The sequence below is a fragment of the Lepus europaeus genome, chromosome 2 (genome assembly GCF_033115175.1).
Source record: "Lepus europaeus isolate LE1 chromosome 2, mLepTim1.pri, whole genome shotgun sequence".
NCBI classification, from domain to species: Eukaryota; Metazoa; Chordata; class Mammalia; order Lagomorpha; family Leporidae; genus Lepus; species Lepus europaeus.
Genome location: NC_084828.1, coordinates 94431466 through 94455296, shown reverse-complemented (window position 1 = coordinate 94455296; position 23831 = coordinate 94431466). Strand labels below are relative to the sequence as shown.

The following is a 23831-nucleotide window of genomic DNA, read 5'->3' as shown; positions in this document are numbered from 1 at the left end:
CTGGATTCTGGTTGAACAGGTTTTGCAGCATGTGAAAATTTGCCATGCAGTATACTTAAGATTTGTGCACCTTTCTGCAAGTAATTTATACGTCAATAAAAAGTCCAAAAGAATTTTCTGGCTCCAATCGCAAGACTAAAATAAACTCAGGACCACTCTCAGAAACTAGGAGACCAGGAAAGATTGAGACATGATCTTAATAAGATAAAAAGACAGGGGTTTTGTTGTTGTTGTTTTCAAAGATTTACTTACTTATTTGAAAGTCAGAGTTGCAGAGAGAGACAGAAAGACCCAAAGAGAGAGACAGATATTCCATCTGCTGGTTCACACCCTAGATGACCACAAAGGCCAGGCAAAAGCCAGGAGCCAGGAGCTTCATCCAGGTCTCCTACATGAGTGGCAGGGGCTCAAGCACCTGGGCCATCTTCTGCTGCTTTCCCAGGCCATTAGCATGGAGCTGGATTGGAAATGGAGCAGCCAGGATACAAATCAGCACCCATAAGGGATGCAAGCATTACAGGCAGAAGCTTTACCTGTTACACTACAACACTGGCCCCAAAAGGACAAGTTTAATAAAATGAATGATTGGGGAGAAAAGTCATAGTTAGAGAATGGAATTTCAAAATTAAAAATTTCAGAGACAGCAAACTTCCAAAGGATGTTAAGGCCTAGTAACATCTATTTCACACCCTAAATTCTGAGATCCAACATGTCTCAGTCACCTTGCCAGCCAGCCATTTCTTCCCACACTCCCTTCAGGCTGAATTTTTTTTTTTTTAAAGATTTATTTACTTTTTGAAAGTCAAAGTTACAGACAGAGAAAGAAACAGAGAAAGCCAGATATCTTCCATCCACTGGTTCACTCCCCAAATGGCCAAAACAGCCAGAGTTGGGTTGGGCCAGAGCTAGGAGTCAGGAGTTTTTCAAGGTCTCCCATGTAGGTACAGGGACCCAAGCACTTGGGCCATCTTCTGCTGCTTTCCTAGGTGCATTAGCAAGGAGCTAGATCTGAAGTGGAGCAGCCAGGACTCAAATCAGCACCCACATGGGATGTCAGTGTTTCAGGCGGCAGCTTAACCTGCTATGCCACAATGCCAGCCCCATCAGACTGGTCTTAATGAGCATTATGAAACATTTGCATCCACATATCCTGAAACAAGGGTCTATTTACACTTTCTACTCTTATCAAATTTTAAAAATCATTTTCTTGGTGCCAGCGTTGTGACATAGCAGGTAAAGCCACTGCCTGCAACATCAGCATCCCATATGGGTGACAGTTTGAGTCCTAGATGTTCTAATTCTGATCCAGTTCCCTGTTAATGGCCTGGGAAAGGCAGTGGAAGATGGCCCAAATACTTGGGCCCCTGCACCCACATGGGAGACTCAGAAGAAGCTCCTGGCTCCTGGCACTGTGGTCATTTGGGGACTGAACCAGCAGATGAAGAATCTGTCTCTCCTGTCTGTAACTCTTTTTTGTGTGTATGTGTGTAAAGATTTATTTATTTGTTTGAAAGTCAGAGTTACACAGAGAGAAGAAAGGCAGAGAAAGAGAGAGAAGTCTTCCATCCGATGGTTCACTCGGCTGCAATGGCTGGAGCTAGGCCAGTCCAAAGCCAGGAGCCAGGAGCTTCTTCCAGGTCTCCCATGCGGGTGCAGGGGCCCAAGGACTTGGGCCATCATCTTCTGCTTTCCCAGGCCATAGCAGGGAGCTGGATCAGAAGTGGAGCAGCCGGGTGTTGAACCAGCAGCCATTTGGGATGCCGGCGCTTCAGGCCAGGGCATTAATCCACTGCACCACAAGGCCAGCCCCTGTGACTCTGACTTCTAAATAAATAAGCCTTAAAAAAAAGTTTTCCTTTTTTACTTCCTCTCCTTGTTATAATCTTTGTAACTTTCTACAGCTTAAATTACTTTTTCTTTCACTTACCTATCTACCTAGCCTTCTGGAGGTGAGAGGCTGGCTACCTCCAGTCTCGTATCTCTCTCAAAGACAAAGAACACACAGCTCTTTATAACCCCAACATCTAACACCATGACCCAAATACACTAGGCACCCACATTCCCATTGAGGATGATAAAAGTACTATCTTCTCAGTAAACCACTAATGACTCACATACTGTTACTCATAGATAAGAAAGTTTTACAAGGTCAGCTTTCCTTCATAAACTATAGTCCCATTATAACAGCATTATTTTCTTTGCCAAAATTATATAAAATATACTAATATGTAAAGTATAAAAATTATTTTAAAGGCAGAATGATAATTAAAATAAGGATGATTAAAATCACATTAACAAAGTTGACTAAAATATTTCTAAATGGAAGATTTCCTCTATATCAAATACAGAATGAAATGTAATTGTAATAAATAAAGGGTATTTCACTGTAACAGGATATTCTTTCATGGACAAAGTCTTCTTTGTCAAATCTAAAAATGCTTAAGACTTAACACATCATATAGAACATTTTTTAAGCCAAAGCACATTAAAAGTAACAGCAACATCAAACAGACATAAAAAATAAACATCAAAGCCATACAAAAAAAATTTTAAATATGACTCACAGAGACAGGAGTTTGCATCCCACAAAGTTTTGCCTACAACCCTTAAAGTATAGATAAAATAGTAACAAAGACAGAGCCCAACAGCTTTGGTGTCAGTGGGCATTTCTGTTGAGGAACCTTTGCATCCTTATCTTCTAGAAGACAAAACTATAGATCTGAAATACATTTACAAATAAGAGAAAGTTTCCTCAAATTAGAAGCTGAAATCTCCAAGGGAAGGTCTTACACAAGTTTTTAAGGACCAAGAAGATTGAGTTTAAGAGATGCCTATAGATGTAAGGTACATAAAAATACACCTTTCACCAATCATGTACTCCCACAAAATTCCTTGATAAAGCCTTCTGACTTCCAATTCAAAGAAGGGTAACATGATTTCAAACTTTAGAAAACTTTTAGCAGAGATGGTATTCCTGAGATAAACTACTTTGTTTTCTTCATGTAGATTAATGAAGTTTATTGCTATATAATGTGGCAAGATGCTATTTAGCATCACAGGATCAGCTTTTTGAATATCATTGGTAGATATGATAATTATCAGCGCATAACAGACCTCAAAAGTGACATGAATTCAGTATTCCAATGCACTTAATAAATAAAATTTATTTCTGAAGTCTATCAAGTATTGGGCATTATGCTGGGCATACAGAGTCTAAAGTCTGAAGCTCTAAAGATGAACAAGGCATGCTTTCTGCCCTTGAGAAGCTCACAGTCTAGACTGGCGCTGTCCAACAGAACTTCCTGCAAAGACGGGAATATTCTATATCTGTGCCATCCACTATAGTTAACTACTAGCCACAAGTGGCCATTGAGGCCTTGACATGTGCCGTGTGCAGCTGGGGAATTGAATTTTTATTGAATTGTAATTTTTTTTTAAGATTTTATTTATTTTAGAGGTAGAGTTATAGACAGTGAGAGGGAGAGAGAGAGAGAGAAAGGTCTTCCTTCTGTTGCTTCACTCCCCAAATGGCCGCAACAGCCAGAGCTGCGCTGATCCGAAGCCAGGAGCCAAGAGCCAGGAACCAGGAGCCAGGAGCTTCCTCCAGGTCTCCCACATGGGTGCAGGGCCCAAGGACTTGAGCCATCTTCCACTGCTTTCCCAGGCCATAGCAGAGAGCTGGATTGGAAGAGGAGCAGCCAGGACTAGAATCGGTGCCCATATGGGATGCCGGCGCCACAGGCAGAGCACAGGCAGAGGATTAACCTGCTGTGCCACAGCACAGGCCCCTGAATTGTAATTCATTTAAACTTTAAACTGACACTAGTAGCTACCATAATGGATAGAGCACACATAGACACATACACTATAGCCCAAAAAATATTAAAATCAGTGCCACAAAATGATAGTCTTCATTAACATGTACTTACCTCATTTAGTATGCTTTCTAGTGTTGGCGGTGTATCAACTTGAGGAATATCAAACTCCTTGTCATCAATCTAAATAAAGAAAGGAAATTAATGGTCACATAATGATGCCTTCCTCCTTATAACTGTCTTAATTAATTATAACCGTTATTAATTAAAAGACAAATTTAGCAGCAAACTTATCATACAGTCAATTCAATAATATTCAGTAATAAAATTCAGATTTATTTCTTTCCTAACCATACACTCAGTGACTATCAAGGATGTGTGTGCACCGACTACATCATACTGAAAATTCTTTCTAGAAAGCTTGCATTTAAGTACTTTTGCTTCTGCTTTCTTAAATAAGACAAAATAGCATGTCTTCTGACAAACCTTAATTTTCTAAATGTGCACATAAGTCATAAATGATATACAAATGATACACATTGCAATTCTTAGTTATTTCATAACTTATGGTAAAAGATGATTAGGTGAAGCCACTTGTCATTAAATATTCTCATAATCACAGAAACCCATTAATATAACATTAAATCAATAGGGGAAAATTGCTGTAGAAGAATTCTAAACACATTGCCAGCTCTATGACCTTGAGAAGTAATTGAATATAACTGCACGCCAATGTCTTCATCTATAAAATGGATTATCACAGTGTTGTGAGAGCTTTGAAGCTCAAATGATAGCATGAGCTAAAGTGTTTCATAAACTGCAATGGACTATACAAATGAAGAATAATAATAGAATCCCATTAACCCACGCAAAAGTATATTTAGTCCCTGGGTTATAAACCACATTCTAACCAATCTACTGGTTAACATCACCATTTGACAAAAATTGAAATTTTTACCAAGTCATTTTTGAATTCCAGTTCCTTGTCCAGATCTATGTAAGAGAATTTTGAAAGTGAAGCTTCTAGATTGAAAGTCTTATTCAGTTCTTCTTCAGTAGTCTTGGCACAGAGGGTCTGTTCCACACTTTCATGGTCTGGTTCATTTTCCATATTTATTTTTATTGACTTTGTTCAGTTAACCCAAGCAAGTGTTTGTTTTGTTTTGGGCTTTAGATCACGAGGACCTGGGTGACAATCTCTTTTCAAAAAAAAGGGAAAAAAAAGTATCATTTAGATTTCCTCCTTGTCAAGTGGCCATTCCAAAGATTTACTTAATGAGACTTCACTCAGTTCTCTGATTACAGGAAAACAGAAATGAACATTTGGGTACACATGTCTGCATGAAGCACAGAGGAAGAACACCTCGGACTTGAGATGTCTGGGAGGTGGCCCACCAAAGTCATGAAACTTAGTAGGCTCTACCAAGAGCCCTGGTACCAACTGCATTCATGTACTTAGCAGCATGAGGGTAAATTGGTGCCAAAAGCTGCAATTAATTCCTTCTTTATATTCCCAAATATCAGGGTTACTCTCCAGTTCCCCAGAGGTGGGTGCATGGACCAGTTTCATTGCTGGAGTCACACAGAAAGAAATATGTCTCAGGAACTCAGTGCAGACACTGAGGATAGATCGAGAGTCATTTAACACAACACAAGCAAATCTAAGGGTTCAAATCTACTAAAGGAAACAACAGTGACTCCAGGATAAAATAATCCCACAGCCTATCAAGATCTATAGGAAAAAAAAATCCAGTCATGGAAAAAAAGCATGGATTTTTTTTTTTAGAAGATTTACTTATTTATTTGAAAGGCAGAGTAAGAGAGAGAGAGATCCATCTGCTTGTTCACTCCCCAAATGGCTGCAAAGACGAGGGCTGGACCAGGCTGAAGCCAGAAGCCCAGTGCTTCTTTCATGTCTACCATGTGGGTGCAGGGGCCCAGGGACTTGGGCCATCTTCTGCTACTTTTTCAGGAGCATAAGCAGAGAGCTGGATAAGAAGTATAGCAGCCAGGATCCAAACTGGTGTCTACATGAGATATGCCACAGCACCAGCACCAAATATGGACATTTTCAGAGGAAAATTAAATACTAAGGAAAACTAGAAATGTATACAATTTTTCTGTGTATTTCACTGCTCTAAACAATAGAATACTATGTTTATACCAAAAAATACAGGTAATCTGGTTTGCTTGCAAAGCTGTCACTTCTACTATATACTAAAAATATATTAAAAGAATTTTAAGTTTAATAATTAAATTTTCTTTTAAATGTTTTTAGATTGTGCTTCAATTAGGTTTCCCTGTTTAGAATAAAGACACAATGTCACAGGAATCATGACAATAAAAGAGAATTTTCTTTTCTAAACTAGGTCATTTTGTTTTCCCCTGTATAGTAACTCTTCCCTAACTATGGTTTCACTTTCTTCAACTTGTTACCTATGGGCAACCAGAGTCTGAAAATATTAAATGGAAGTACCAGAAATAAAGAATTCATAAGTTTTAAATTAAGTGCTGTTCTGAGCAGCATGACGAAACCTTGCGCTGTCTTGCTCTGACCCACTTGGAACATGAATCATTCCTTTTTGGAGCATAACTGTACTATGCACACTATCTGCCATCAGTCACTTAGTGGCCATCTCAGTTGTCAGATGGATGGTCGAGTTTCTGTGTTCAAGAAACCCTCATTTTACTTAATTAATGTTCCCAAAAGTACAAAAGCTATGGTGCTGTCAATTTGGATATGCCAGACAGAAGCCATAAAATGATTCCTTTAAATGAAAAGGGTGAAAGTCCTTGACTTAATAAGAAAAAACTTCATATGCTGAGGTTTTGAAGATCTACACTAAGAATGAATCATCCATCCACGAAACTGTGAAGGAAGAAAAAGGTACCTATAGCCCAAGTACGTGATGAGTGCTTAAGAATAAATCTTTTTTAAGATTTATTTATTTATTTGAAAGGCAGAGCCACAGAGAGGCAGGAGCAGAGAGAGAGAGGTCTTCCATCCACTGGTTCACTCCCCAAAATGGCTGCAACAGCCTGAGCCGACCTGAAGCCAGGAGCCAGAAGCCTCCTGTGGGTCTCCCATGTGGGTGCAGGGGCCCAAGGACTTGGGCCATCTTCCACTGCTTTCCCAGGCCACAGCAGAGAGCTGGATCGGAAGCGGAGCAGCTGGGTCTCGAACCAGTGCCCACATGGGATACCGGCACTGTAGGTGGCAGTCTCACTCGCTAGGCCACAGCACCAGCCCCATGGTTCACTCTTCAAATGCCCATAATGGCCAGTGTTGGGCTGCAACTCAGAGCCAGAAACTCAATCCAGCTCTCATAGGTAGGTGGCAGAAACCTGATTACTGAGCTATCATCTGCTGCCTCTCAGGGTCTGCATTAACAGGAAGCTAGAATTGGGAGGCAAAGCTGGGAACCAAATACTGTGCTTTAACTGTTGGGCCAGACTCCCACTCTCACATACCTTTTATTAAAGAACCGTTCTATGTAACCGTTCTATGTAATTTTGCTAACCTCTTACTGGGCTTAATTTATAACCTAAAGTTTATCATAAGTATGTGTATATAGGAAAAAAACACAGCTGCCCTCTGTACCCATACATGTTGCATCCATGGAGTCAGTTGTGAATTGAAAATGTATTTTTAAAAACTGTACCTGAACTAAACATGTACAGTTTTTTGTCTAGTAATTACTCTCTAGGCAATACAGTATAATAACTATTTATGTAGCATTACATTGTATTAGGCATTAAAAGTAACCTAGAGATAATTTAAAGTACACAGTAGGATGTTCATAGGCTAAATACAACAACTATGCCCTTTTATATAAAGGTATTGAACACTCATGCATTCTGGGGAGAGGTGGGTTCCTGGAACCAATCCCCATGGATTCTGAGGGAACAGCGTATTGTTTAGGGTCCAGTACTATTTGCAGTTGCAGGAGCCCACATGAGGTCTTGGGATGCATGCCCTGTGGATGAGCAAAAAAACCTTAAGGCTCAGCCTTTCTGAACCCCACACTGCTCTCAGGGGGAACACACACCACTACCAACAACCCCCAATCACTACCAATCACCCCCATGGTAAACATCTGCTAGTTAATTCCTCAGTGAAGTAAACGAATGGCCACTATGTGTAAGACGTGTGGACTCACAAAAACTGATTTTTTTAAGAGCTAAAACCAAATTTTCTAGTTAGTACATGTGGTATATTACCAAATATAGACGGATTTCTTTCACATGCTACAGAAAATAGATTCTAAGGCTCTGTTCTATAAAACATATGCTATCAAATACATTCCTAGAAGACACACTGAGAGTACTCTGTATCTGGCAACATTCAGCAGCATCTTTCCAACATCAGGTACTAAAAGTACTGCTCCCTTTGCAGAGCTATTAACATTTATATGCCTTTCTCCACAGATGATTGAACTGTCTCATGACAGATTAAAGTCTTTCACTGTTATATACACCACTAAGCAGAACTGGTTATAATCATCCAACAACTACTTATAGGAGCGCATTTTGTGGTGAGGTGAGATGGGTTAAGTCATCGCTCATGATGCCTTATCTGAATGCTGGTTAGAGTACTGGACACTCCGCTTCTGATCCAGCTCCCCGCTGATGCCCCTGGGAAAGCAGAGACTAGTGGCCCAAGTGCTTGGGCCCCTGCTACCCATGTGGGAGATTGATGAAGTTCTTGGCTTCTGGCTTTGGCCTGGGCCAGTCCTGGCTTTTGCAGGCATCTGGGAGTACCACAGCAAATAGAAGATCTCCCTTTCTCTCTGTGGCTCTGCCTTTCAAATAGATGGAAATAAACAAACAATTTTTTAAAATTGGGGGGTGAACCAACGGAAAAAAGGAAGACCTTTCTCTCTGTCTCTCTCTCTCACTGTCCACGTTGTCAAAAAAAAAAAAAAACATATTTATAAACATGTACTATCTAACTCACATTCAGTGATTCCTAAAGACAGTTATTATTAGTGTTATACTTTATTTTAAAATAATGAAAAAGAAAGGGCCAGTGCTGTGGTGTATGCTAAGCCTCTACCTGTAGCGCCAGCACCCCATATGGGCACTGGTTCTTGTCCCAGCTGCTCCACTTCTAATCCAGCTCTCTGCTATGGCCTGGGAAAGCAGAAGATGGCCCATGCGCTTGGGCCCCTGCACCCATGTGGGAGACCTGGACGAGGCTCCTGGCTTCAGACAGACCCAGCTCCAGCCATTGTGGCCATTTGAGGAATGAACCAGTGGAAAGAAGATCTTTCTCTCTGTCTCTCCCTCTCAAGTAAATAAATAAAATCTTTAAAAAAAAAAAATGGAAAAGACCATGCACAAAAAAGGAGAAATTTTTATGTAAATTACTTAATCGTTTGAAATGTTTCATACTTCATATTAGTCTTTCCAAAATAACTAGAGAATGTAAACAACTTTTTTCTAGCTCTTTTTGTCTTCTATCTAGCATTACTGAGATGGGCCAAGGACCTGAATAGACATTTTTCAAAAGAAATCCAAACGGCCAACAGACACATGAAAAAATGTTCAGGATCACTAGCCATCAGGAAAATGCAAATCAAAACCACAATGAGGTTTCATCTCACCCCAGTTATAATAGCTTACATACAGAAATCTACCAACAACAGATGCTGGCGAGGATGTGGGGGAAAAGGCTCACTAATGCATTGTGGGTGGGAATGCAAACTGCTAAAGCCACTATGGAAGACAGTTTGGAGATTCCTCAGAAACCTGAATATAACCCTACCACATGACCCAGCCATCCCACTCCTTGGAATTTACCCAAAGGAAATTAAATTGGCAAATAAAAGAGTTGTCTGCACCTCAATGTTTATTGCAGCTCAATTCACAATAGCTAAGACATGGAATCAACCTAAATGCCCATCAACAGAAGACTGGATAAAGAAATTATGGGACATGTACTCTACAGAATACTATAGAGCAATAAAAAAAATGAAATCCGGTCATTTGCAACAAAATGGGGGAATCTGGAAAACATCATGCTGAGTGAAATAAGCCAGTCCCAAAGGGACAAATATCATATGTTCTCCCTGATCTGTGACAACTAACTGTGCACCTAAAAGGAAATCTGTAGAAGTGAAATGGACACTATGAGAAACAGTGACTTGATCAGCCCTTGTCCTGACTGTCAAAGAACAACTTACTATTTTATTCCTTTTAGTATTTTTTTGTTCTACTTAATACCATTGGCTGAACTCTTTAATTAACACACAATTATTCTTAGGTGTTTAAATTTAACTGAAAAGTGATCCCAGTTAAATATAAGAGTGGGGGCCGGCGCCGCGGCTCACTAGGCTAATCCTCCGCCTTGCGGCGCCGGCACACCGGGTTCTAGTCCCGGTCGGGGCACCGATCCTGTCCCGGTTGCCCCTCTTCCAGGCCAGCTCTCTGCTGTGGCCAGGGAGTGCAGTGGAGGATGGCCCAAGTGCTTGGGCCCTGCACCCCATGGGAGACCAGGAGAAGCACCTGGCTCCTGCCATCGGATCAGCGCGCTGCGCCAGCCGCAGCGCGCCTACCACGGCGGCCATTGGAGGGTGAACCAACGGCAAAAGGAAGACCTTTCTCTCTGTCTCTCTCTCACTGTCCACTCTGCCTGTCAAAAATAAAAAATAAAATAAAATAAAATAAAAATATAAGAGTGGGAATAAGAGAGGGAGGAGATGTATAGTTCAGTACATGCTCACTCAGACTTACCCCTAATGGTAGAACTAGAAACGTGCCAGGGGATTCCTATTCAATCCCATCAAAGTGGCATGTACCAATGCCATATCACTAGTCAAAGTGATCAGTTTAAGTTCATAAATTATCATAATGATAGGATTAAGTGTCAAAGGGGTCACATAAACAAGACTAGTCTCTGCTAATACTAACTGATAGAATTAAAAAGGAGAGAACAATCCAACATGGGAAGCAGGATACACAGCAGTCTCATAGAATGGCAGATGTCCTAAACAGCACTCTGGCCTCAAAATCAGCCCTTAAGGCATTCACATCCGGCTGAAAAGCCCATGAGAGTATTTCAGGCATGGAAAGCCAAGATACTCTGGCAAAAAAAAAAAAAAAAAAAAGGAAGGAAGGAAAGAAGGAAGGAAGGAAGGACGGACCTAAATGGATCTCTGTGAGTGAGACCCCAGTGGAAAGGACGGGCCATCAAAGAAGGAGGTACCTTTCTCTGAAGGGAAGAGAGAACTTCCACTTTGACTATGGCCTTCTCTAAATAAGATTGGAGTTTGTGAAATCAAGAGGCTTCCATAGCCTTGGCAGCTCATGACAAGAGCCTCGGGTGATTACTGATGTCATAAATAAGAGTGTCAATTGTTAAATCAACAACTGGAGTCACTGTGCACCTGCTCCCCACGTAGGACCTCTATCCTTAATGTGTTGTAAAACTACTACTACGGTAAAAAAAAAAACAAAAAAAAAAAAACAAAACTACTACTCAAACAGTACTCTATACTTTGTGTGTCTGTGGGGGTGCAGTCTGTTGAAATCTTTACTTAGTATATACTAAGTTGATCTTCTGTATATAAAGATAATTGAAAATGAATCTTGAAGAATGGGATGGGAGAGGGAGTGGGAGATGGGATGGTTGCAGGTGGGAGGGAGGTTATGGGGGGAAAAGCTGCTATAATCCAAAAGTTGTACTTTGGAAATTTATATTTATTAAATAAAAGTTTTTTTTTTAAAAAAAAAAGACCGCAAAATTCAGCATCTGTGAATAACCATATATACTGAATTAATGTAAGGCGATCATATATTCCTTGAAGAAAGAATACTGTCCTGCCAACCTCCCTACTCCATTTCCAACCTCATTCCCTTCAGTGTGCTCCTTTTACTAACATGATTTGGGGCAAAGTGGAAAGAGAGTCCAAAGTGTCTATTAAAATCAGGTTTGAATTAGGGCCTTACCCCTTCCTGTCCACAGCCTTGGTCAAAATGTTTAATCTTCCCAAAGCCCTCCATTTCCACATCTCCTCACTGAGGACAGTAGTTCTTAAAACTTTAGTCTGCAACCTTCCTCATCCACCAGCGGATTATTCAAACCTTCTCTTTTCTTTATCCTCAAATCCAGTCCTCAATATTCTGATCTGGTACCATTGACAAGGACCAAACTTTTCAGTAACAAGAAAACTAGAATCTGGGCCTTAGCTCATACCAGGACTCTCTTCCTTACACTTCTTGACATTTTTTAAAAGATTTTGATTTCATTCTTACTAAAGAATCTGTACCTAGAACAGAAATTCTGGTAGTTGGGGGTGGGGTATTCTGGTGCAACGGGTTAAGTTGCCACTTGCAAAACCTGGATCCCATATATGAGTGCCAGTTTGAGGCCCAGCTACTATGCTTCAAATCTACCTTCCTGCTAATGCAGCCTGGGAGGCAGCACATGATGGTTCAAGTGCCTGCACCCCTGCCACACACATTGAAAATTGTGATGGAATTCCTAGCTCCTGGCTTCAGCCTGGCCCAGGCTTAGCTGCTGTGGGCATTTGGGTAGTGAACCAGTGGATGGAAATCTTTCTCTGTCTTGCTGCCTTTCAAGTAGATAGAAATAAATATATATATATTAAAAAAAACACCAACTTTTAATTACAAAAAGTGTTGTATACTACTCATTCTAAAATCATGTTTTGGTCTTTTTAAACATCAACTTTAGTACACATGTCATCAGTAAAGTCAACTATATCCCTTTCCTTAGTTTTTTTTTTTTTCCTCTCTCTCTCTCTCATTCTTTGTTAAAGACCTGGGGCCAGTGTTAAGGCATAGCAAGTTAAGCTGCGACCTGTGACATCAGTGTCCAATATGGGTGTTGGTTCAAGTTCCAGCTGCTCCACTTCCAATCCAGCAGCATGCTAATGTGCCTGGGAAAGCAGCAGAGGATAACTCAAGGGTTTGAGCCCCTGAACCCACATGGGAGACCTGGATGAAGCTCTTGGCTTTGGCCTAGCTCAGTCCTGGCCATAGCAGTCAGCTGGGGAGTGAACCACTGGACAGAAAATCGATCTCTCTCTCTCTCTCTCTCCCCCCCCCTCCCTCTCCCTCTCTCTGTAGCTCTTTTAAATAAATAAGTAAATTTTAAAAACCTTATTTATTTATTCAAAGATGACAGAGAAGGAGGGAAAGACAGCAAAATCTTCCACCCACTGATTCACACACCAAATGCTAACAATAGACCGAACTGGGCCAGGCCAAAGCCAGAAGCTAAGAACTCCATCTAGGCCTCTCACAGGTACCATCATCTGCTGCCTTCCCAAGCTCATTAGCAGGAAGCTAGGTCAGAAGTAAAGCAGCCAGGACTCAAACTGGCACTTGGATAAGGGACACTAGTGTTGGAGGTGGCAGCTTAATGCACTGTGCCACACGCCAGTCCTCTTAGCTTCTCTTTTGTCACTTATCTGCAGTTATTGCTTTATTCCAGAGAGCAAAATCTTCCAACCCAAATAGATCCGCTGAATCAAAAGGTTACCATGCTCAGATTATTTTTAAAAACAATTCACTGGAGCAACTCTGGTGGATGTTTCAGATATTGAGCTGTACCAAAACCTACCTGTGATAGAATAATGTTGCCCAATACCACTGCTAAATCCCACAAGTCATGAATATGTTATTTTATATGGCAACAGAGACTTTACAAGTATGATTAAGTTAGGACCTTAAATTGGGGAGATTATTCTGGATTACTCTTGAAGGCCCAATATAATCACAAGGATTGTGAAAAATGGAAGACAGCCGGTGCCCATGGCTCACTTGGCTAATCCTCCGCCTGCGGCGCTGGCACCCAGGGTTCTAGTCCCGGTCAGGGCACCGGATTCTGTCCTGGTTGCTCCTCTTCCAGTCCAGCTCTCTGCTGTGGCACAGGAAGGCAATGGAGGATGGCCCAAGTCTTTGGGCCCTGCACCCGCATGGGAGACCAGGAGGAAGCACTTGGCTCCTGGCTTCAGATCGGTGCAGCACGCTGGCTGTAGCAGCCATTTGGGGGGTAAACCAACGGAAGGAAGACCTTTCTCTCTCTCTCTCTCTCTCTCACTAACTCTCCTGTCAAAAAAAAAAAAAAAAAAAAAAAGTGGAAGACAGGGGGCCAGGATTGTGGCCTAGAGGATTAAGCTGCTGCCTACAATGCCAGAATCCTATATAAGTGCCGGTTCTAGTCCTGGCTGCTCTACTTCCAATCCAGCTCCTTGCTAATGTGCCTGGGAAAGCAGCAAAAGATAGCCCAAGTGCTTGGGCCCCTGCACCCACGTGGGAGACCTTGTAAGAAGCTCTGGGTTCCTGGCTTCCACCTGGTACAGCCTTGGCCACTGCAGCCACTTGGGAAGTGAACCAACAGATGGAAGATCAATCTTTTTCCCTCTATCTTTCTAACTCTGCCTTTCAAATAATTTTTTTTTTTTAAAGTGGAAAATGGAAGCAGAAAAGAGTATCAGAAAGAGGTGACAGCAGAAGCAGGGTAGGACAGATGCTATGCTGCAGGTTTTGAAGATGAAGGCAGGGTGCCAGGAGTCAAAGAACACAGGTTGCCTCTAGATGCTGCGGAAGTCAAGGAAACGGGTTCTTTCCTCGGACCCCATCACAATATTTTGATTTTAGTGAGACTGGTGTCAAGATACGTGAACTAGGGGGGCAACGCCGTGGCGCACTGGGTTAATCCTCCGCCTGCAGTGCCAGCATCCCATATGAGCACCGGTTCTAGTCCCAGTTGCTCCTCTTCCAGTCCGGCTCCCTGCTATGGCCTGGGATAGCAGCAGCAGATGTCCCAAGTGCTTGGGAGCCTGCACCTGCGTGGGAGACCAGGAAGAAGCACCTGGCTCCTGGCTTCAGATTGGCGCAGCTCCAGCCGTTGCAGCCATTTGGGGAGTGAACCAATGGAAGGAAGACCTTTCTCTCTGTCTCTCTCTTTCTCTCTGTCTAAAACTCTACCTGTCAAATAAATAAATAAAATCTTTTAAAAAATAAAAAAATATTTGAGCTAGAGAACTTTAAATAATAAACCGGCATTAGTTTAAGCTACCAAGTTGGTGGTAATTTATCATGGCAGCAAGAAGAAACGAATATATAAGCAAAGCTCAATTAATTTTTTATGCCACATCTTCAACATTCTGAAATAGTAATCTTCTCTTATCAATTGATATTGCCCACATATTTACTGAGCAAGCTCTTCATCCCAATGTGCAGACCTATGGTGAAATGCTTAACATTTCATAAATGACTCTCAGTATGCCACACTTGATACAGATACTGCTTCAGATATCACTCACGTGCTATCCCAGCACAAAGGCTGACAAGGAACTATTCAATTCTACAACTAGTCCTTTGCTCCCACTGTCACATAATCTAGTGAATTTATAGTTCTTAGAGGGATGCTATGCCAGACAGTACTTGCAGACAACACAGGTTATAGTAACCATGTCTTAGCCTCTCCTAGAATGAGATCAGACTAATCTGATAGGAAATGTGCGTCACAGAATCATGACTACCTAGTACAATGTTCTCTTCTAAATGCTGACGAGCTAATATTTTAATAGTTCAGATTTAGTTTGATAATTTGCAAGGTTATTTCCTCTTAATAAAGGTATTCCTGACCAATTAATAGATTCAGGGACCATTAAAAAAGGTGTTCAGGGGCTGGTGCTGTGGCATAGCAGGTAAAGCCACCATTTGCCATGTCAGCCTCCCACATGGATGCCAGTTCAAGTCCTGGCTGCTCCACTTCCAATCCATCTCCTTGCTAATGACCTGGGAAGAGTTGCAGAAGGTGGCCTAAGTGTTTGGGCATCTGCCACCCATGTGGGAGACCCAGATGAAGCTCCTGCTTCCTGACTTCAGCTTGGCCCAGCCCTGGCTAATGCAGCCATTTGGGGAGTGTACCAGCAGATAAAAAATCTTGCACTCTCTTCATCTCTAACTCTGACTTTCAAATAAATATTTTTTTAAATGTACTTAAAAATATGTGTTCCATATAAACAGCAATGATCCCGTTAGGACACTGGCCAACTAAGTAAGAACTCTAGAATGTCACCTAAATTATGCCAGGTTAATGAGGAACTTTTTTTTTTTTTTTTGGCTTTTTAATTTTCTGACATTCTTTTCCCCTTGAAGTGTCTTATGAGCCACTCTTCAAATTATAGTGAAATCAAATCAATGGCTTTTTTTTTTTTCCAAATTTACTACCCTGTGATAAAAAGATATCACAAAAGCATGATACAAAAGCAATGTTACATGTCAACTTTGTCTTGGCCTTCCTGATCCAAGTGTTTTTCTTCTTCTATTTTTTTGTATTAGATTTCCTTCTTGGGTTTTTATGAAGAAAAAGACTACAACAAAGGGCTAACATCTACTTATTTTCTATTATCTTCCTTTGGAAAATAGACTCATTTTTAATAGCTCCCCAAAAACTACAGGTTAAAATTCCAAATTATAAGCCTGTGATTCCAGACATCACGTGAGTTGACCCTCTTTCCTCTTTCCTTTAAAGATTTATTTATTTATTTGGAAGGCAGAAATACAGAGAAAAGGAGAGAGAGGGAGAGACCGTCTAGCCACTGGTTCACTCCCCAAATGGCTGGTGTGAGTACTTGTGCCTCTGGCTTGCAGCAGGGAGGTATGGTCCAGGCATAGCAAGTGCAGACATGCAGGAAGTAAACCAGTGGATGGGAAGATGGAAGATCTGTTCTCTCTCTCTCCTCCCCCCGCCCCAACCTTCCCTCCCTTTCCTCTCTGCCTCTATCAATAAATTAAGAAAACAAAAACCAAAAACAAACCTGTCTCTTGTTTTTCTTAGAACCACGTAGCAGACACTGCTAAGGAATACCACTAAGTAGTGGTATTAACCTAATTTCTCTTTCCTCCTGGGCATTATTCAAATTAGATCTATCTATAACCTCTTCTTTCCCCACTCATCCTTTAAATCTAAAAGGAATATCCTCATTTTGATTCAATAGGTAACTTAACCATATGACGTCTTCTCTCCCCATTTATATAATAAAAATGGGTCTATGCCTATAGTACACTCCACATCACTAAGTTCACTGACTTCTAGAGCTACGTAGACATGCAATAAATACTTGCTGATCTATAGGAATAACACCTGTGTTGCAAATTAAATGTACCCATTTTATTAGCAGTAATTGTTAAGCTTCAAAGAGTGTTATTTTACTCATAGCATATACAAATCTGTGCCACAATATGTCAAGTTACAATTGAGTTTCTACTTTTATGTAATCAAGCTTGTCAACCATTGCTGGACCTCACAGGTATCAGCTAACACTCTGTTTTCACACACACACCCCTTTTCTGTCCTGCTCAGCTGGACTAGGTCCCCTGTTACTATGCACCCATGCACTGTTCTTTCATCACTGATGACATTGCAATCATTTCATTGTCTGAACCACCACCCCTCCCCCTCAGTTGGAAGGCAGGTTCTATGAGAGTACACAGAAGATTTTCTTTGTCCACCACTGGAATCCCAGTGCCTAATTAAACAGCTAGCTAATTAATCCGTCCATCCCTCCACTCTCCCCTTAGATAAGCAGTCCAGCAGCACTGCACAGGCTTCCAGAGCTCCAACAGCACTCGTGCTCATTCAACCGAATACAGGATTAGACACTCTACTCCCAAGCACCTCCCCTCTGTGAAAGTTCCAGTCTTTGCCTCTAGGAGAGGTTTTTTTTTTTTTCAATGATCATGTATAACATGACACAGGCTTCATAATCTCAGATGTTTCATGTTCTTTTACATTAACTCAGCCTACAGGCCAAGATGCAAACAGTGGAAATGTACCTCATATACACTGCAATTTACAGGAATTCAACTATCATCTTCAACAAAGGGGGTGGGAGGAATAAAGATTTACACAGAGCCAGAGACTGCATAGCATTCCACTACACGACTAAATGCTTCAGAGTGAGCATGTAGTCGGACACAGACATGTGCTGTCCCCATGGGTCACTCTCAGTTCTCGCATGACTCATACACAACTATCTTCATCTGTGCTCAAAATAACACCCGCATTCTGTTCCAACATGGCGCCACATCAGCTGTGCTGAGCTTCCTGCGAGACTGCACGGCAATCTCTGAGGTGACTCCTTTCTAGGGCACTGTGAGAACACTCAAATTTCTTTAAAAAAAAAAAGATGATTTATTTATTTATTTATTTGAAAGAGTTTTTTTAAAGATTTATTTATTTATAAGTCAGTTACACAGAGAGAGGAGAGGCAGAGAGAGAGAGGTCTTCCATCTGCTGGTTCACTCCCCAACTGGCTGCAACAGCCAGAGCTGCACCGATCCAAAGCCAGGTGCTAGGAACTTCTTCCGGGTCTCCCAAGCGGGTACAATGGCCCAAAGACTTGGGCCATCCTCTTCTGCTTTCCCAGGCCATAGCAGAGAGCTGGATCGGAAGTGGAGCAGCCGGGACTCGAACCGGTGCCCAAATGGGATGCTGGTACTATAAGGGCAGAGTTACCTGCTACGCCACAGTGCCGACCCCCAGAGAGATTTTTGATCAGCTGGTTCATTCCCCAGATGGCCACACCAGCTAAAGTTGGGCCGATCCAAAGCTAGGAGCCAGAACTTCTGAGTCTCCTGTTTGGGTGTCAGGGACCCAAGGATTTGAGCCATCTTCCGCTGCTTTTCCCAGGCCATTAGCAGGGAGCTGGATCAGAACTGGAGCACCTGGGACATGAACCAGTGCTAGCCACTGGCTGTAGCTACTATGCCACAAATCTGGCCCGATCCATGGACTTTAGAAACAGGCCCTGTGTTAGATGCCTCAATATGGGCTGCTTACTTGACCCTGAATTTCCTCCCAACTCCAGGCATATTTAGGTAACTGCAGCTCCCACGGTGTTTGGAGCCGTCACTACAAAAAAAGCCAAACTTTCGTTTTTCTTTCTCTTCTCTTAGTAAAATGTCCAAGTGAGAAGAAAGGTCATTTAAATCAGGAAATACATATAGAATGACAAATGTCAAAAAGGAGGTAGAGAGGCTGGCGCTGTGGCATAGCAGGTAAAGCCACTGCCTGCAGTGCCAGCATCCCACATGGGCACCAGTTCCAGTCCCGGCTGCTCCATTTCCAATCCAGCTCTCTGCTATGGCCTAGAAAATAAAATGGCTCAAATCCTTGGGCCCCTGCACCCACGTGGGAGACCCGGAAAAAGTTCCTGGCTCCTGGCTTTGGATAAGCACAGCTCCAGCCACTGCGGCCAACTGGGGAGTGAACCAGCGGATGGAAGACCTGTGTGTGTGTGTGTGTTTGTGTGTGTCTCCTTCTCTCTCTGTGTAACTCTGACTTTCAAATAAATAAATAAATAAATCTTAAAAAAAAAAAAAAAAACAAGGTAGAGGAAGGGAACAGTGCCTGAAACCTTCCTGCACTCAGTGCTAAGGTACTACTGACAACTGTCAGACAACCCTCAAGGAGCACCCCTTCTTTTTTCCTTTTAAGATTTATTTTAGCATTGTGGCATAGCTGGTACAGTCATGGCCTATGATGCCAGCACCCCACATGGGCACGGACCCAAGTCCTGGCTGCTTCACTTTAAATCCAGCTCTCTGCTAATGGCCTGGGAAAGCAGCAGGAGATTACTCCAGTGCTTGGGTCCCTGCCACCCACATGGGTGACCCAGAGGAAATCCCTGGTTCCAGGCTTTGGACCAGCACTGCTTTGGCCATTGCGGCCATCTAAGGATAAAAGATCCCCCCCCCCCTTTCCTCTCTTTCTGTGGCTCTGCCTTTCAGGTGAATGAATGGATCTTTAGAGGGGGAAAAAAAAGGATTTATTTTATTTCTTTGAAAGGTAGAAAGAGATCTTTCATCCCTTGGTTCACTCCCTAAAATGACTGCGACATCTGAGGCTGGACCAGGCTGAAACTAGGAGCCTGGAACTCATCCAGGTCTCCCACATGGATGACAGAGCCCAAGCATTTGGACCATCTTCCACTGCCTTCTCAGGTACATTAACAGGAAGCAGAGCAGCTGGGACTCAACCTGCGAACATTTGGGATGCATCGCAGGCATAGCTTAACCTGCTGTGCCACAATGCCAGCCCCAAGGAGTGCCCCTTCTAAAGAAGGATCTAATCCTCTATCACAATAAACAAAACAGTAAGGAGAAGCAAGTCTCCAAAGACCTACATTATACATAATTCTAACATCATTTATCAGTTTTATATCAGTATGTGTATGAGGTGATAAGTGAAATGAATGAGAACAATCATCACTTCTAACTTCTAATATATCCCTACTTTTATGAGAACCTCTTACCCCAACCTCAAGAACTCCTAAGAAGCACTTGGGCCTTATATAGGCTCTGCATAGGCTGAAATATAACCCCCTTTCTTCTTCATGTAAGTGGTATAGGTGAATTCTTGCAAGTAAAATCCACAGAAGATAGGATTCCATCCCATGGTGGTCTTTATTAATTTCCAATTAATTAAATTGTCATCTCAGGGCTGGCACTGTGGCGCGGTAGGTTAAAGTCCCATCCTGCAATGCCAGCATCCCATATGGGTGCCAGTTCAAGTCCCACTGCTCTACTTCTGATCCAGCTCCCTGCTAATGTGCCTAGGAAAGCAGTGGAGGATGGCCCACGTGCTTGGGCCCCTGCACCCACATAGGAGACTCTGAAGAAGTTCCTGGCTCCTAGCTTTAGATTTGCTCAGCTCCAGCTATTGCAACTATCTGGGGAGTCAACCAACAGATGAAAGACCTCTCTGTGTCTCTCTCTAACTCTCTGTAACTCTTTCAAATAAAATAATAAAAAAAACTTTTAAAAAATTGTCATTTCAATTTCTCTTAGATGTTAAGGAGAATGTAGAGTCACAAGAGATTCACTGACCTTGGAAAAGCAAGAAGATCCTTGCTGAACTGCAAAGGGAAAAACAAACACCTCAGCACCTTCCCCATCCTTCTTTTGAGAACTCTTCCTCCTATACTCCTACCACGGGATTTTGGTGGTGCTGATAATCAAGTTCCCCACCCACTTAGCCGGAAGTAGAGGCACATAACATCCAATCTGGCCAGTGAGGAGCCTTCCCTGGTATTTGTAAATACTGAAGGCAGGACTTTTCTCTTTACTCTGGAGCACTTAAGCTTGGGATGATGTAACACAAAAACTGCCTACAGTCACATCTTCATGTATTTACATAGTAGACTAAGACTTATAAGTACACAAGCAGATACAGGGCATCAAGGAGTTAGAGAGGCTTTGGGGAGAGGGAGAGACACATAAGAACATCATCTGAGTTCCTGAATTAAGTGACACGCTAGCCCGACCCATGTTTGTGAGCCAATAAATTCCTTTTTGTTTAAGCTCATTTGAGTTGCCTATTTGTCACATAACAGAAAAATCTTGGCTAAAAAAGTGGAATGGCTACCAGAGTAAACCTGAGAAGTTCATAGCAGTGAGAAATCTATAGTTCCTTGCTAAAACACAGAATGCACTTCAGTGCTGTGCAGAATGAAGATAATGGTTAAGAACAGAACAACTTAATATTATAAATATGTGCAGATAACACTGAAGCTGTGGGTCAAGAGAAGGTGCTGCTAAAATCTATACACAGATCAAAAGTTAAGCATACTTTAATAAAGTTCAAAAGGCCTTACTGCTCATTCACATATATAACCAATATCTGCTCTAATGGAAATGTCCATAGATTAGTGGGATACAGCTGAGACTCATCAAGATGCCCAAGATTCTAGAAGACAAAAACCATCTACCTGGCAACGATGGTCCAAGTACAAAGGAAACATGAGGACACCACTAAAAGTTGTGGAAAACTGAATAAAAAGATAAGTTTGGGGCAGGTGTTTGGCCTAAGCAGTTAAGATGCTGGTTTACATCTGCAGTCCAAATGGGAGGGGCAGGATTCGATTCCCAGGTTGGGCTCCCAATGTCAGCTTTTTGTTAATGCAGACTCTGGAAAACAGCAGGTGATGACTCAAGTGGTTGCGCCCCTACCCCCTTGTGGGAGACCTAGATTGAGTTCCTGACTCCTGGATTTGGCCCAGTCGCAGCCCTGGCTGTTGTGGACATTTGGGGAGTGAACCAGCAGATAGAAGCCCTGTGTATTTGTCAATTTTCCACTCCACTTTCTCCCTCCCTCCCTCTGGTTATGTTTTTGGTTGGAGGAGGGGATAGTGTGGTAGAAGGCTGGCAATGTGGCAGACACAGGCCTTCCTGTGCATTCTATTAGTAGTCTCAAGAGTGAAAGGGTGAGGGGTCAGGGCGGCAGCGACCAGCACCCCATACAGGCACCGACTGGAGTCCCAGCCGGTCCACTTCTGATCCTGCTCCCTGCCAACGCTCCTGGGAAAGCAGTGGAAGATAGTCCAAGTGCTTGGGCCCCTGTACCCACGTGGGAGACCCAGAAAAAGCTCTGGGCTCCTGGCTTCAGCCTGGCCCAGCCCTAGCCATTGCAGCCATTTGGGGAGTGAACCAGCAGATGGACGATCTCTCTCTCTCTCACTCTACCTTTCAAATAAATAAATCTTAAAAAAAAAAAAAAATGTCAGGATGATGTAGAACACCTCCTTATTCACAGAAGGCGCCCCATCCTTCTCTGATAACTCATGACCATGGAACCCCATGGAACCTCGCTCACGGATTCCAGGTCACCTCACCTACCCTAGTTTGAAGCACACTAGTTTCATGCGTGCACTTTAGATAACTGTTTTCCTCCTTCCCCGGGTGCCGCTCCTGGGGAACTAGCCAGGGCACAGGCACCCATCTTTCATTCTCTGTCCTCACCCCGGGGTACCCCTTGCAGGCAGGGACAAACGGAGACCAGCCTCACAGGGAGCGCGTCAGTCCTAAGAGAGCACCCCAGCTAGCCCTCGACCTCGGCCCCAGGACGCAGGCTCACCTCCGTCCTCGGAGGATGGGGGAGTCCACACCCGCACTCCAACGAGCGGGCTCACACCCCTGCCGCTGGACCGTGGGGTCAGAGAGGGCCGCTCACCTCCTACTCTCAATCCGGGCAGTGGGCGCGCCTGCCCCTCGACCTCACACACGTTCAGAACCAGCCAGTGGAAACCGCCTGACCCAGTTCTGGGCCAAATGCAGGCACACCCCTCCGCCCGAGAGTCCATGCCACCCGGCCGGCGGCCCCAGGCCACTGAACCCGTCAGGGGCTGCTCCGTCAGCTCCCCGAGGCCGCGCTGCCGATGCGCGGGAGAAAGGGCCGAGGCTCAGAGATGGGGCGCGCGCTCTGCCCCCAACCCGAGTAGGGCCCCTCACACTTGTCCCCTCCCCGCCGGCCCACTCCGGGAAGGCTCGTTACCTGAGCTCGCAGCCATTCGGGCCCAGGATCCCCGGCCCCTGTCACCCCGCCCCCTGCTCCAGCCTCACGCACGCGCAGTGCCTACCACCGGGGTCCACGCTTCCGCTTTCCTCTTCTCAGCTCCCTCTCCTGGGCGGCGCTCGCCGCTACGCCACGCCCCTATTTAAAGGGCAAGAGCAACCCTTTCATCCCAGGGACTTAGGGGGACCAGTGTGATGCAAATACCCGACGAGGCGCAGAAACCAATAAATAGCAATCCTTAAGTTGAGACAAGACATTCTGCTCTAGCCCTACGTGAGTGAATTCATCTGGCATTCAAGAAAGTGACCCTACTTTAGGCAGCCCAGAAAAGACAAGTGATTCCTTGGATTCTGGAGTTTTCAACCAGCAAAAAAGAAAAATTCCTTTTAGAAGATGAATACAGAATTGCAGATTTTTACTTTCCAAATAAGGACACACACTAAAAACTAACTACTATTTTCTAATTTGTCGTCAATTGCTATGTAAAAAAAATGTGTCTTAACATCAAAAATATAGGAGGGATGCACTCTCAAATAAAGGAAATATCTTTAAAATATATTTTATTTATCTATTGCTCCTGAAGAAATATAAAAGCTTCTCGAACAGACTGGTTTTATTTATTATTTTAACTTTTTATTTAATAATTTGAAAGGCAGAGAGAGAAAGAAGGAGAGAAATCT

The 23831-nt window shown here is 43.1% G+C and overlaps 1 protein-coding gene across 2 annotated transcripts in view; it reads right to left on the bottom strand.

The window, feature by feature from the left end:
• The window catches only part of VPS8 (VPS8 subunit of CORVET complex), a 258685-nt gene extending 235490 nt beyond the window's left edge, over window positions 1-23195 (bottom strand). For both annotated transcript variants that reach the window (XM_062210810.1, XM_062210812.1), the window contains exons 1-3: window positions 23131-23195; window positions 4774-5014; window positions 3930-3998 (exon numbers count right to left, since the gene is read on the bottom strand). In XM_062210810.1, coding sequence (XP_062066794.1) covers window positions 3930-3998; window positions 4774-4926 — 222 coding nt within the window. In that variant the 5' untranslated portion in view covers window positions 4927-5014; window positions 23131-23195. The remainder of the gene's footprint in view (window positions 1-3929; window positions 3999-4773; window positions 5015-23130) is intronic.
• Between the last annotated feature and the right edge of the window lie 636 nt (window positions 23196-23831).